This window comes from Pelecanus crispus, chromosome Z, assembly GCF_030463565.1.
Source record: "Pelecanus crispus isolate bPelCri1 chromosome Z, bPelCri1.pri, whole genome shotgun sequence".
NCBI lineage: Eukaryota > Metazoa > Chordata > Aves > Pelecaniformes > Pelecanidae > Pelecanus > Pelecanus crispus.
This window is the reverse complement of record NC_134676.1, coordinates 37460427-37475195: the sequence shown is the minus strand read 5'-3', so window position 1 is coordinate 37475195 and position 14769 is coordinate 37460427. Positions and strand designations below refer to the sequence as shown.

Below are 14769 nucleotides of genomic sequence, written 5' to 3'. Positions count from 1 at the left end.
TGCTGCGGTACCGAGAACTGGTCTTGAGGAAGATCAGCTGAGCGCGCGTTTCCTTTGCTAAGCTCCCCTTTTCCGGGCGAGGCTCTGCCCCCCCGCTCAGGCGCCCGCCCGCCTCAGGGCCAGCGCCTTCCCAACGCCCGCCCCACGCGACCAGCGGCGGCGCTGACGCGCGGCGCTGACGCGGCTTCCTCTCGCGAGAGAGCGAGCGGCGCGCGGCCGGCGGCGGCCGCTCCCCATAAGTAGCCGGGCGAGGCCGGGCCTCCACAGGCAGCGGCGGCGGCGGCGGCAGCAGCAGCGACGACGACTCCTCATCTTCCCTCCTTCCCTCGCCGGGTGAGTACCGCGGCGCTCCGGCCCGGCTCTCGTTGGCCGCTGGGGGTGGGCGCCCGCTCGCCCGGCGGGGCTGACTCGGCAATATGGTGGAGCTCGGCGGCGGCGGCGGCGGCGGCTGCGGCGGCGGCTCCCCTCTGCGTCTCGCCGCGGGGCCGCCCCCGCTGCCTCCGTCATCGCCCCTGCGGTCCCCCCGCCCCAAATCCCGCTGTGTCTCGGTAGGCGGCTTAAGGCACTCCCGAGGCCAGAAAGTCCCGAGGCGCTGGTCCGCCCCCGGAGAGGCGCTGGACTGCCCCGTCCCTGGAGGGGCCCTGGTGATACCTGAAAAGCAGGGGGGCTGGGCTCCATGATCTCTCAAGGTCCCTTCCAACCCAAAGCGTTCTATGATTCCAAAGCTGGGGCGCCTGCCTCCCTTGGGTGCCGCGGTTAGCCAGGCCAAGCTGCTCGGCTCGTCTGCATGGCTCGTCGTGGTGCTTTCTGGTCTTTAACTTCTTTCTGTAGCGAGGGAGGAAAGTAGATATTAAATTTGTGGCTTGCTTTATTCACTTTCCTATTCAGGATCTTTTGCTGTCTCTAAAATATGCTTTTGTACCTTGGGCTTTGAGTCAGGCATCTTGCTCACCCCGTCCGGTGAAGCTGATCTGACTTTTGCCAGAGCTGAAATTATTCAAGGGATCTCCAAAACTGTGCAAGATCCTAGCTATCTTCCCTGTCTTTAAGAGCAGGAATAACTTCACAGACTAACACTCCTATTCTAGTGACTAAAATTCAAATCCAGGCCATGTGTGGCTGGATCTTTTGGGATGCATTACAAATACTGAATAATCCTTAAAGTAAGGGCCCTTCTTCCTTCAGAGGCCAGCTTCTGTGCTGTTAGTCTCTTCTCCTGTTCTACAGCATGCTTTGCAGTTCAAAGTGAACTTCAGTTGTACTCTAAGTAATCTGACTTGTAATGCTATATGAGAAACCCAATGTTTCTGGGGGTATTTCAGTACTTGATGGATGGATAGATGGAAGGAAAACTTCTGTTACCACTGTAACCCTTGTCTGTTACCTGCTTGTATGTTCCATGTGCAGTGATTAATCTCATTACAGGTGTTACCTTATGGCATGTGTGTTAATATGGGCAAATATGCCTGTAAAATGTTAACAGCACGCCTTTGTCCTTGTTCCCCATTATATAACCGGGAAAAGTTTTACTTGAAGTTTTACTTGACCCCAGGCAGAATATTAACACATTCCTTTTGATGTTCTCATACGTATGAGAGAGAAGGCTGCTGTTGGGTCTTTGACAAACCTGTCAGAAAGCCTTGAAAACCACGGTCCATTCGAGGACTGACCTTTAGCTTGTCTTTCTGTTGCCTTCATGTATGCAGGTTCTTCTGGAATTTAAGTGTCATCTGAAACCATCAATGCAAAAAGTGCTTCTTACAGATTTAGTTCCGCCTGCATGCGTGTGTAGGATGACAGTGCACTTCTGTGTGTTCTCCTTATGTGGTACTGCAGTACTCCCCTCCTTTTATAGGGTTCTTATGGGGAGAGCTGTTAGTATTTTCTCCATGGGAATACATGTTGGAAAATAACTGAGTCACATAGGCTTGTTGAATGACTGGTGTCTGCAGCCTGTTTCAGTGTGGGATGGGTAATAATTAAGCCTAAATTAGCATAAAGGAAAGTTGGTTTCTGCAACGGGAAAGTCCTATGCTCTGTGTGTTATAGGAATGCTAACTTTTGAGCAAGCTGAGCAGGGGGAGCCTTACATGGGCATCAGGCATGGCACTAGAGATAATGAACTCCTTAGGTTTAGTGGAATGACTTGTGAGAATTGAGCTGAGGTTACTGAAATTAGTATTTCACCTCAGTCTTCCATGTGTTTTCAAGATTTGGACAGCAATGATGACTCAAATGTCAAACTTGACACCTTTATGCTAACAGAAGATCTAACCTGATTAAAGATATTGGTGGTGGATTTCTCATCTGACTTAGACTCACTTGGGCTTATCTGTTGAGCCAGGACAAAGAAACACCAGCCAGCAAGTCATTAAAACTCTAGTTTAGGATGTCTATTTCTTCTAGAAAAAGAAATTAATCCTCCAGTTGGTATGTCTGGTAATTGTGCAGTGATCTGCTGTACCTCAAAGCCTGTGCCTTGCATGTGCTTTACTTGCGTTGCCTAAACCAAACAAAGTAATTAGGAAACAAAGTTTTGGATTTCTAATTTGTTACAATAAAATGTAATTCCTGTATGCAAGAATGTGAACATCCTAATCCCTTTGATCAATGGCGTTAATAACAAAAGGGTTGTTGGTTTCAAAGTCTGGTGATTAGATGATGTGGATATAAGGATGCTCAGATATTCTTTTTTCACAGGCTGTGTAAGAATCAAGACCTGAAAAAATGGCATTGGCAGCAATTGATCCACAGCAGGTATGTCTGAGTTAGCCCCATAGTTTTTTTATGTCTAGTTAGGAAAACTAGGAGTCAACTGATCTCTTTCTTTTTTTAAGCAGAACATTGTATCGAGGGTTGTCAGCCTTCCCTTGGTGAGCTCCACCTACGATATGGTGTCCACAGCTTATGTCACCACAAAGGATAACCATCCTTATCTGAAGTCAGTATGTGAGATAGCAGAGAAAGGAGTGAAGACAATTACTTCGGTGGCCATGACAAGTGCTATGCCTATCATCCAGAAACTGGAACCGCAACGTAAGGCAAAGATGGAGCTGTTGATAAATTTAATTCAAATGATTGCTTTATATATCCAGATGCACTTACAGTTTAGCCTGTTAGCCTGGTCATGCTGGTCTGGAGTGCTGTTTCAGGTAGCTGACTGAACCTGTTGGCTGGCTTGTTGAGTAACTGATTACAGATGGGTATGATTTAACACCCCCCCCCCCCCCCCCCCCCCCCAAAAAAAAAAAAAAAAACCAGAGCCAAAGCAGACTCCAGCTTTTGTAATACTAAACTGACTCATCTTGATATGCAAGATGGTTACATAGTCTCTTGCTCAATACCTTCTTCACCTTTCCCCTGGTTTCAAATGCTACTTTGTACTTTCTCTCACCAAGAGCAACTCCTAGTTAAATTTGGCAACCGTGTCACAAGGCTGTTGTAACCAGGAGCCTGATTTCATGGAGTGGCAGAAGGCCAGGTGCTTTGGCTTGTTCTAACAGTTGCTTGTAAAGTATCGAATGGATTTTCTCTGCATGCAAGTGAGCTTTTTTCCTGGCCCTGTAAACCTGCCTTGTTCTTGGGCTTTGCTCCCTCAAATTTCACTGAAAAGGGTAGGAAACTACTTTAAGACCATTGTTGCATGAGCTCTGTTTCAAGAGAAATTCTCAATTGGAGTTATATACTAAGGAAAAAAACAAAAATTAAAACCAACTATTGTAATTTCTTTTATAGTTGTAATTGCCAACAACTATGCATGTATAGGTCTAGACAAAATTGAAGAGAGACTGCCCATACTGAATCAACCCACTGACAAGGTAAGTTCTTTCCATGTACATATGCTAAGCAGAAGAACTATACAGCCTTCCTCTTTCCTATTATCACTAAAAATACAGGGATACAGATTTCAATAAGCCACACCTGAAGCACAGCTTAGAAGCAATGAGGAAGTAAAAGGTATTTCTGTAGAATTGTTTGTTGCCTGTGGGAGGCCATTAAGCCTTTTTTTTTCTTTTTTTAAATTTGCCCACCATTTGACACATCTATCTATAGCTGCTGTTCACTGGTGGGGACCTTTTTAAAATTTGAGTCCTTGTCTCTTTCCTGCTCAGTGTGAAGTAAATACTGCCTGAATTACATTCTGGCATTTCTCACTGCAGTAGTTTGAGCTGAAGGCTGTGTGGCAGTCATATTTTGTTTTGCCTTGTACATATGTTTTCAGGGCTGAATTTCTCCTAGACAACCAACACTTGTACAAGTGTTAGCATAAACTTATATTTCCTGGATTATGTAGCTCTCCCTAGAAAATATTTGTAGTGAATCAGCCTGTTTCCTATGGCAGGTTGTCGCCAATGCCAAGGATGTAGTTGTTGGAGCCAGAGAAGCTGTAACAACAACTGTGACTGGTGCCAAGGAAACTGTTGCTCACACAATCACTGGAGTTGTGGGCAAGACTAAAGGAGCAATGCAAGACAGTGTAGAAATGACCAAGTCGGTTGTCAATGGCAGCATAAACACTGTCCTAGGAAGTCGTGTGGTGCAAATGGTGAGCAGTGGAGTGGACAGTGCTCTCACTAAATCGGAGACCCTTGTAGACCAGTATCTCCCACTTACAGAAGCAGAACTAGGTAAGACCAATTCAAGGTTTGATTTTGTTGGAATGCTTGTATTGGAGAGAAGCAAGCAATCATCCATTTATTGCTTACTCATAGTGGGGAGGGGGCATATGATTCCCAAACTACCTCTTGCCTTGCTGGTTGTAATAGCATCTTCACAGGGAAGCAGAGTGAAACTAAGAATTTCCACATGTGGTGGTCTATCAACCTACCCTGGTGCTAAAGGGCTACTAAACCAGTGCAGTATTCAGCTGTTACTAAGCAAATAAAATTACTTCAGACCTCTTAAGTTTTCTTCCAGTGGTCAATTTGCTTCCTTTCTACATATCTAGAGAAAGAAGCTACAAAAGTTGAAGGCTTTGAAGTTGGAGTTCAAAAGCCAAGCTACTACATTAGACTAGGATCCCTGTCTTCAAAGGTCCGCACTCGTGCCTACCAACAAGCCTTAAACAAAGTTAGAGATGCTAAACAGAGAAGCCAGGAGACAATCTCTCAGCTCCACCACACTGTTAGTCTGGTAAGTTTAAGCTTTCACTTGAAGTATAAAAAGCAAATGTTGGCATAGCTTTAGAGTGCAGAAAATAGCTAAAAGAGGCGTAGGAAAACTGGAATTGCTCTCTCAGACTAAATCCATTTTCTAAATGTAAAGCATCTCCCATTCAGAGCTTTCACCACCATTCAGGAGAGGTCCTAAATCAGGCTGAGCTGTAAACTAACCAGCAATTGCTTGTAACTTTAAGCACTGCAGAAAGAGAAGTGACATGTTTAAAATGATATTACTGTTTCAGAGTGCTGGGTTTGACACAGACTTCATTCAGTGATGAAAGTGTCATGTAATTTAGGAACACTTCAGTCCTTTAAGGTTTTTTTGTTAATAAAATGTCAGATTCATTATGGGCTTGCTCTTCTTGCTGTGGGTATCTCTGAGCATTCTGGGGTACTTCAGTAATCTTATCCTAACAACCTACCTTTATGTGCAGGACAAACTGTGTATAAAGAGTCATGGCCTTCTATACACTTTCAAATTCTTATGTAGGATGCTTGTGGGGAAGGGGAAATAGTTGAGGCAGAGGGATACACTACATAACATCTCAAAACTGCTTCCAGTTTTCTTCTCTTCGAAGAGAAGGAACACACTTTTATATTCCCCAAAGTCTTTTATACTGAACTTTTAAAGTATTTAAAAAGGAGATTACAAAGCAGGTAAGATAGGGTAGCCCTAATGGAACTGTTTGGACTCTTTGTTTTACTTCCTTATTTGGCTGTATTTCAGATTGAGTATGCCAGAAAGAACATGAATAGTGCCAATCAGAAACTTCTTGATGCTCAGGAAAAGCTTTATCAGTCCTGGGCAGAATGGAAGAAAAATACAGGCCAAAATGATGGTGATGAACCGCATAGCGCTGAGGTAAATAGATGTAAATGTAAACCAGAAATAAATGGATTGTGTACTGTCAAGGTAATGGCAAACTAACAGTCCCCAAAGCGTGCAGTATCTTAACAGCACAGAAACTTATGTGCAAATGTGGAACCTGAATGCTGAAGCTCAGGGCAGCTGACTAGTGACTACTACAAAAAGTAGGGGACACTCAAACTCTAAAATGAGCCTACTTCCTGCAACCACTCTGGGGTTCATTTTCCTTTCAAGAGAATGCTCATCCTGTTTCGCACGTGAACCCTATGTTGGGATATCCATATCTAGATCAGCTAGGACTTGCTTATCTGAAATGACCAGGCCAGAAATAACGGTTTTTCAGCACACAGCAGTCTTAGGTGCAGACTCACTAAGCCTTACATGTAGCTTTAAACAGTGGTTCACTGGTTAGTCTATATTTACCTGCTGTGACTTCTTATCCAGAGTTGAAAAAAGAGCTTTCTTATCTGTCGCTGGGTAGAAGCTACCAATGTTTCTGTTCCACAAAGTACTTGAGTATTGAAGAAATACCAAGTACTTTCAACTCTGTGACTTTTTAGACTTAGACCTGTTTTATTACTTGCTATAGCTTTATTTTACTTACATCCCCTTTACTTTGCTTCTTTGTGTATCTTGAGCAACATAAAGCTGCTATGGTCATAAAAAGATAACTAATGTGCTGTTATGCTTTTTGTTTCCAGCACATTGAGTCAAGAACCCTAGCCATTGCACGGAGCCTCACTCAGCAGCTTCAGACCACCTGCCTCACACTAGTCTCAAGCCTACAGGGGCTGCCACAGAATGTGCAGGATCAGGTTTACAGTGTTGGGTCAATGGCAGGTGATGTCTACCAGAGCTTTCGGTCAGCATCCTCCTTCCAAGAATTATCAGACAGCTTTCTTTCCACTAGCAAAGGACAGCTGAAGAAAATGAAGGAGTCTCTGGATGATGTGATGGATTATCTTGTTAACAACACGCCGCTCAACTGGCTGGTAGGTCCCTTTTACCCACAACTGCCTGGCATTCAGCATGCTGAGAGCAAAGGTGAAGGGGAGAAAAATTCCAGCCAGAAAGACAAACAGCCTGAACACGCTGCTGAATAAACTGCATAGCATGCATGTACTCTGCTGACTGACCAAACAAGTGGCCTTAGCAAGTGTGGCTGTCAAAAGCCTTGGAGAAAAATCCATAAACATATGAGTCAGGAAATGATACAGAGAAAGGACACTCTCACACATGGGATGTATTGTCCTGTGTAGTTAAGCCACTCTAAAAACTCAGCCTGTCTTGAATGCCTAAATATTGGCAGCCTACAGTTGTCAAGATGCCTTGTTTGTCTGTCAAGTTAAGAAACCTCACTATGCTTATTAATAGTGTTAATACCATTAGTCTAAATGAAACCTACCATAGCTTACAGCATTCAATTTGTTGCTTAATCTGTACCAGAATGATATAAAAGCCTTACATGCTATAAAATGCATTTAAAAGCCCTGCAGTCTAGCTTGGTATGCTTGAATTCCATGTTTGCTGCAGATCATGTATTTGATTATGCATCTGACTGTCTCAAATTCTAGTGCTACACAGTTCATGACAAAAGTTCTTTGAGTGCAGAATTCCAAAGCTGAAAGTGGGGTTTCTGAATGAGTCAGCTGGAGTTACTTAAACACTGTGATAGTGCTAACTTTAACTATATAAACTTAACTGTTGTATAATGCAGTAACCTGAACTATTGTATAACACAGTAACCTGACCACAGAATCATAGAATATCTTGAGTTGGAAGGGACCCATAATGATCATGGAGTCCAACTCCCTGCTTCTTGCAGGACTTTGTAAAACCAAACCATATGACTAAGAGCATCATCCAGATGTTCCTTGAGCTCTGACAGGCTTGGTGCTGTGACCACTTCCCTGGAGAGCCTGTTCGGGTGACTGACCAAATCATTATCAATACTTTCTTTTTAATATGCAGTATAAAGACAAGATTCATGCTGTTTGTACCCAGGTGCCTGCTTGTTGTGTGGGTTGTTGTTTATTTTTTTTGTAGCTGTCTTTTTGTAATTCATTTTGTATGTTAGTAATAAATGCTTCAGTAGCCAAAGTTTGTCTCCATTTCAGTGGTGTTTAAAGTAAATGTAACTTGCTGTTCTGTGACTCCTTCAAACTGGGTCCAGCAGAAAGCAAGCTTGAAATGCAAATGAAATAGACATACATTGAAAATGTATTTGTGTGTGTCTAGATAGATATGTAAGATATTGCTGCAGCATTTCCTTCCTCCCTTTGAGTTTCTGTGCATCTTTCCATTCAGTCTTAGCTTTACTGCTGCTTTTTCGGTGCTTGCTGTTGCCTACCTTTAATGACAACCTAAGCTGTGACCTGATGGATGTTCTAATATTGAGAGGGATATGGACAAAAAAAAAAACCCTGTCCTGCCTTAGCAGTAGGTGTTCTGTGTGCATGAGACTGCTGGCTACCTGCTTTGGCTGCTGGCTTGCTATAAACAGTATATACTCCTCAACTGCAAATATCAGTTTTAACCTGCTTTAACTTTATTTATCCTCTTTTTGAACTTGAGTGCTAGTATGTGTTAGTCACTCGGTAGAATTGTTCCTCAATAAATCCTGTGAATTACAGTTGCTAAGAAATTAGCTTTCTTGGTTTAGGGCTGTCCAGGTAAGTTGTGTCTGTGTTCTTAAATGCACGCCCTGTGCAACTTGGGTTGTAATCATTTTGTATAGCAATGCTGGCCACCATTTTCAAAGAGGTCACCGAATACTGTGAAGCAAAGATGGAGTTAAAAGGAAGCTTGTCACCTAGTGACATGTTGCTACATGGAACAATGCCTCCACCTGGTACAATGCGGGCACTAAAGCAAATTACATGTAGTCTAGCCACCTAATGTGAGAGGGCTTGCTTAGCTGTTAAGTCAGGGTTGGTCTAGAAGTGTTAGGAAGACTGTGTTTTAAGCACATTATTAAACAAAATTGTAACAACAGAGGATTACAGATAAAGATTCTGTAACCACCAGCTTCAAATACTTGTTTTTTGTAAGGGGGCTGTTTAACATGAAATTAACATGAGATGGTGAGATATTTCTTTCCAGCTAGGGCCTGAGTTAAGACTTCTGGAATTCTTTGAGCAATTAATTCTGTTTTGCTTTAAGTATTGAATGAGTCCAGCCAGAGAATATCCTTTTTTATCTCAATTTGAAATAAAATTTGTAGAGTGCATCCACTGTTGTGGAGGTGCTCAGGAACAGAATGAGACTAACCAGGTCTGGGAGTGGCTGGCAGTTCAAAGAAGGGAATTTCCATTCTTACATGTATTTCAAAATCTGAAGGCTGTGGGCCTTCATTCTGAGGTGATCAATCAAATAAGATACTCAAACTGTCCACTGTCTTTTGAAATAAACAGCACCATCTAGTATTAATTGCAAGAGCAATACATCTGTCTGTTCTGCCTTAAGTTCCACTACTGTTTCATACTCTCTTGGATGGCTGTTCAGCTTTACTAAATGAGGGCAGGTGAAGTAGAAAGCAAGTTAAAAATGTTACCATCCAAGACCTTCAAATCACTTCTCCCTCACCATGCTCTGTTGGGTGGCTTCTGTGTAGAAGTTACTTCGACTTCTGATAGCTGACCTACAACTGGTGGCTGCAAATAGAGGAGTGCATGGTTAAGTGCTTACCTAATGGTTGGGTTAATAGTCTGTTATACCAAAATGCTGTATACAGGCTCCTGTATCATGCTGTTGTGGTGTGTGGTTGTTTCATTGGATCCTGGTGTGTAAGTTTCTGTTGTGCTCCCCTGGCCCCCAGTAGAATTGGGAACCCTTCCTTGGAGGAAGAGAGCTGAATAATAGCAAATCAGTACATTCCTAGCTTATTATACTGAGTAAAAGTCTCTAGATTGAAATTATTAGACTCTCCTAATAAGGACAGCGCTGGATGTTTAAACTGAATTGCAACTGTAGCTTGCACGGGTATCTTGTTGCTGGTAGTCTAATACAGCATATCCCTAGACTCTATTCTAATTACAAGTCTACAGACAAAAGTTGGTGTTTTTTTTTTTTCTCTAGCACAGTTAGAGAGGGTGACTATTAAAATGCCCACTGGAGGCAAGAATGATGTGAACACCTTCCAAGGTCACCTTTGGGTTTTTTGCCACAGTGGACTAATGCTGCAGTGCATGCTAATAACTGCTGAACACTCTCAAATGGAAGGAGGAAAACCCAAGACATTAACAGAGCAGAGCCTGCTTGTAAATTTTTCCTGCCATCTTACCTGTTTCTCTATAATTGCATGTGTCAAACAGCTCAGCTACACTGCACAGAAACTTGCTTGCTCTTAGTCCAAAACCACCTTTGAGGATATAGCTTGGGCTAGAAAGCTGTGAGCCTTTTAAAAAAAGGTAAGACCAGAGACATTGAAAATTATAGGAAATAGTTGATCTTATTTGCAGCAAGGCAGATAAACTAGATGAAATGGAACAGAGTGTCAAAGGCTGCTAGTCACACAAAAACTGGGATGGTAAAGGTTAGAATGCTAACAAAGTAATTATCACTGGTAAGTTTGTCTAGGGTTTATTTAGAATTCAGAAAACTGTTATTTAAGAGATCACTCAAAAATCATTAATGCCTTTAAAACTTCCCCTTTCCAAGCTCATTTAACAGAGAACTATTATTCTCTCATTGCTGATAATCCTTTACTACGAAAGTTTTGAATATAAGCATTCCATATGATATAAAAGTTTTGCAAACATTTATAGCAGCACACACGTTGGTCAAATTCAAATTACAAGATTTGTGTAAGGACTGGAGTTGCAGCGACATAGCTAGTTTGCCTCAAACTAAAGAAAGGTGGAAAGCTTTTGAAATATCTCCCATTCCTTGTGATGACCTTTTTGCAAAACTCTTTTCCAAATTCCAACTTACAGTAATACTATACAGCTAGTAACATAGGTGAAAGGATTTGGAAACCACGGATGAATTATTTATAAAAAAAACAAAACCAAACACCACAAAAAAAAACCCCACCCAAAAACTTACCTAAGCCATCTAAGTAAAAAGAGAAAATGGAACCGGATTTATTTTCTAAGCATGATCTGTTGGTCACCTGCATGATCAGAAAGTCTTACATGCAACAGCTTACTGGAGGTCTTGTGCACAGTGTTTTGTTAAATGCATTTCTTTTCATACTAAGATGGAAATCTTATTTCTTTTGGATAATACATGATGACTAAAAATAAGTGCTTGTTCTGAAAGTGCACAAAATAACCATCTCTCAAATTGGTAGTGGCCCAGTTCTGAAAATATATTAAGCAAGAAAAAATGGATTAATTTAAAGTTAAGTTAGTATTGACATTAACATTTGTATATGAAGACAGAAAAACACTGAAGTATGTTTTGCACTATTCTATGCAAGGATTTTGCAAGTCTTGCGCTATTCTGTGTAAATGATCTAACTGCATCTTACAGAGAAATGGCACAAAGAAGAGTCATATCTGGCCTTATCCTTTCAACTGTGAAAAGTGATATGGAACTGAAGGTCCTTTACCTAAGCAAGCCCATAACACAGAGGGCTTTGCATTGTTTAGTTAGACTGGTGCAGATGTTAGAATATGGTATTCTAATAAAACTTAGCATGTTCAAAACTGAGATAAATAATACTGACATGAACCCTGTTTTACTCTGATGCTGACAGATACAGTCCAATCTGAAATTCTTTCATGGCATCATACTAGTATGCTGAAGGAGCCAGCTGCTCACAAAGTGTGCATTAAGGAGATGATGAAAGCACAAACTTAAATTTGAGCAATTATCCTGTTGTCAGTAAGAACAATGTGGATATAAGTAATAAAACTGTCTTAAGTCTAGGATATAGTGAAAGCTATCACTGGTCAGACACAGTTACTGAACACGATCATGTGTCCTGCTCAGTGTAAATACAGAATAAACCAACTTGTTTAAACCATCCATTTGGGCACGTTTTTAAATGAGTTTCCACATGGGACTACTTGGCCTTAGTCTTGTTAAGATAACCCCATTTGTACTGCAGTATGAAATATGGGGTCATGTGCTGATAATGGGCAAATTTGTTGATTTCTTTAAGTGCAGTAATTAGAATTGTAGGTAAACTGCCATAAGCAGAAAGATGCAAGGTAATTATTGCTGGTAGAAAGAAGTGTTTCTCCCATTCCTAGTGCCTTTTGATTTTTTTTCAGAGATAAAGATTACTGATTTAATGTTGATCAAGCTTAGGATCTCAAAGTAGTTTATGCATTTCATTGTATTCACACTAGTGCCTGATAAGTGACGTGCTGCTTAAATTCTTCTGAAGCTCAGTTTTAATTACTATTTTAATTAGTATTTATAAGTCCCTGGTGCCCTATGGCTACTTACACTCTAAGGAACTGAGTGATTGATTCACGTTCAGTGCTTCAGTGCTACCTACAACCTGATGAAGCTGAAACAGTAATCCCTTTATCCTTTGATGTGTCCTCTGTTCTTCTGACATGTCTTCATAGCAGGCAAAGCAGAGATTTGTCTTACATACTATCTTTCATAAAAGTAAGTCATAAGCAAGGTGTTTTGCAGTTAAGGAATGGATTAAAACTGCTTCCCCAGTCAGCGCTGAGCTTAAGTTATGCAAATGCCTAGAAGCTTCTTCAACTTGCTGCTGCTTTGTACATGTAGAACCAAAGCCCTGTTAGCACGCAGCAATCATCGTGTGCTGATACTGTGCCTGGCTCCAGGTATGTCACCTCACCAATGTCAAACCTAATCAAACTATAGATATAAGTATTTTTCACTTGGGGCAAAAAACTTTTGGCTATGAGTAAATTGCTTAATTATATCCCATTTTTCACAAGTGCCTAAGTAGTCTAAGTCCTACTAAGGGGACTTAAGTGTTGGGACTTAAGCTCCTAAGTATCTTAGCCAACATTTTTAGAAGTGTGTAACATCCATGTATCTACTAATGTCTCTGGCAATTCCTGAAACGTGGTGCTGCTTAACAGTACAGATTACTATACGTGCAGTTAAAACAGAGGCCAAAGTGGGATGGCAGTTCTGGATATTTGTTTCCTCAGGAAAGGTTTGATGTGGTAGGCAGGCAGAGCAGTACAGAGCAATCTGTATCAAACTCCTTGGGGCAGGTTCCTTTGTATAGCCCATTGCTCCCAAGGAAAAAAGAAAGGCAAAATACTTTCAAAAACTTCCTTTCTTAATTTTCCAGTCACCAGTTTCACTAAATACACTCCACTAAGTTCAGCTCTGTTCCATCTCTACTATAAAATCCTGCTTCTAAGTAACTGAGCTACATCTTGCCTAGTATTTGATCTGTCTTAATGCTATGTGTTTCACATGTGACTGAGCGTATTTCACTCTCTATTCAGTATTTTGGGTCTGATTTCTAGAGATGCTGAGCATCTTTGCTGACTTCAGTGAGGAGTTCTGCACAAATTTAGTTTCACTTTTAAATTGATTGAAATTTCATTCCTATGCAGGTTCCAGATTTCACTATTACAGACCTGTCTTCAGAGTCAGATGAGATCCCAGATATTCTGGATTTGGATGAAGATGAGCAGCAAGACTTCTCACGCACAAACGGCCCTTACACTACAGGGCAAAGAGCTGAATAAAGAGAAGCATAAAAATGTCTTTTTGATACAATGTACTTTTGCCATGTTTAACTTATATTTCTCCTTTTTAAAGATGAACCTGCCTAGCTTAGGGATTTTGGGGATATTTTTTTAATCAGTACTGTTTCACTTAGGTGCATCAAAATTCTCTTTTTTTTTTTTTCCACCTAAGGAATGCATGCTACATTAATTCATTAGTGTGTGTCAAGCTCCCATTCTACAAGCCAGGTATAGCCTAACCAGTGTATCCAACTGATATAATCTTTGTTAATGATTTGTTCTCCTGCTGGCAGCAGGCATGAGAACACTCCAGTGCTTTGCATAAAGGGCTGCCAACAAAAGGAGCTGATGAGGATTTGCCCACAAAATTTCCCCTTTCAGTCTACACAAAAAGCACTTCTGCATCTACCTCTTTGCTGCTGGAAGGGGTAAGAGACTTTGTCTGTCTCAGATTCTCTCAGGTTCTTTTTGTTAGGCTCTGTACGTACAGAGCTTTGAAGCTTAGAGCTTCCCTTTGGCGAGAGCGCTTTATGCACAAAAGGACTCCCTTTCTCTCTACTTGCCTTCTGTGTGCAAAAATTTTGGCCATCGTGATGCTATCAGTTGTGGGGCCTGAGACTAGAAGAGGGTAAATGCTTAATAAGGAAAGTTTTCCACGAATAAGGTTGACAGTTAAGAAAGAAAGGGGAAGAGGCTGTAAAAAGTAAGGAAAAATGGAGGGCAAAGAGATACAGGTGTGGGACAAAAGAAAATTGCAAAAAAAGAAAGAGAATTGAAGGTAGGGATACTTCTGGTGACAGTGATGATCTTTTTATGTTTAAATAAAAGCTCAAATATTTGCTAAGGAATGTTGAATCCTGATTTGCTTGCAGACAGTGACTTCTGTAGGAGTTGGGGTGAACGGGACACGGGCTGGAGGCAGGCTCGTGACATTTCTTCCCGGGAATGAGGCTGAGCTCCTCCCGCAGAGATCCCCTGCGTGGCGGCAGCGAGTCCGGCGGTGCTGCGCGCTGCTACTGTCTGTCGTACGGCCGCGGGAACGTCGCTCGGCGGTCGGCCTAGCTGTGAGGCGGGCGCCTTGGCGCTCTCGTCATGTAAC

At 41.8% G+C, this 14769-nt stretch overlaps 1 protein-coding gene across 2 annotated transcripts; it reads left to right on the top strand.

The window, feature by feature from the left end:
• Positions 1-298: 298 nt before the first annotated feature.
• Positions 299-14442, top strand: PLIN2 (perilipin 2). 2 transcript variants are annotated; one of them, XM_075726533.1, is made up of 9 exons: positions 299-333; positions 2701-2757; positions 2841-3036; positions 3736-3818; positions 4343-4628; positions 4949-5133; positions 5890-6024; positions 6732-7022; positions 13536-14442. In XM_075726533.1, exons 2-9 carry the CDS (start codon positions 2728-2730, stop codon positions 13668-13670), a joined length of 1341 nt encoding a protein of 446 aa, XP_075582648.1. In that variant the 5' UTR covers positions 299-333; positions 2701-2727; the 3' UTR covers positions 13671-14442. The 2 variants fall into 2 exon arrangements, with proteins under 2 accessions (XP_075582648.1, XP_075582647.1); XM_075726532.1 differs by having other exon boundaries at positions 2838-3036.
• The last annotated feature ends 327 nt before the right edge of the window (positions 14443-14769 follow it).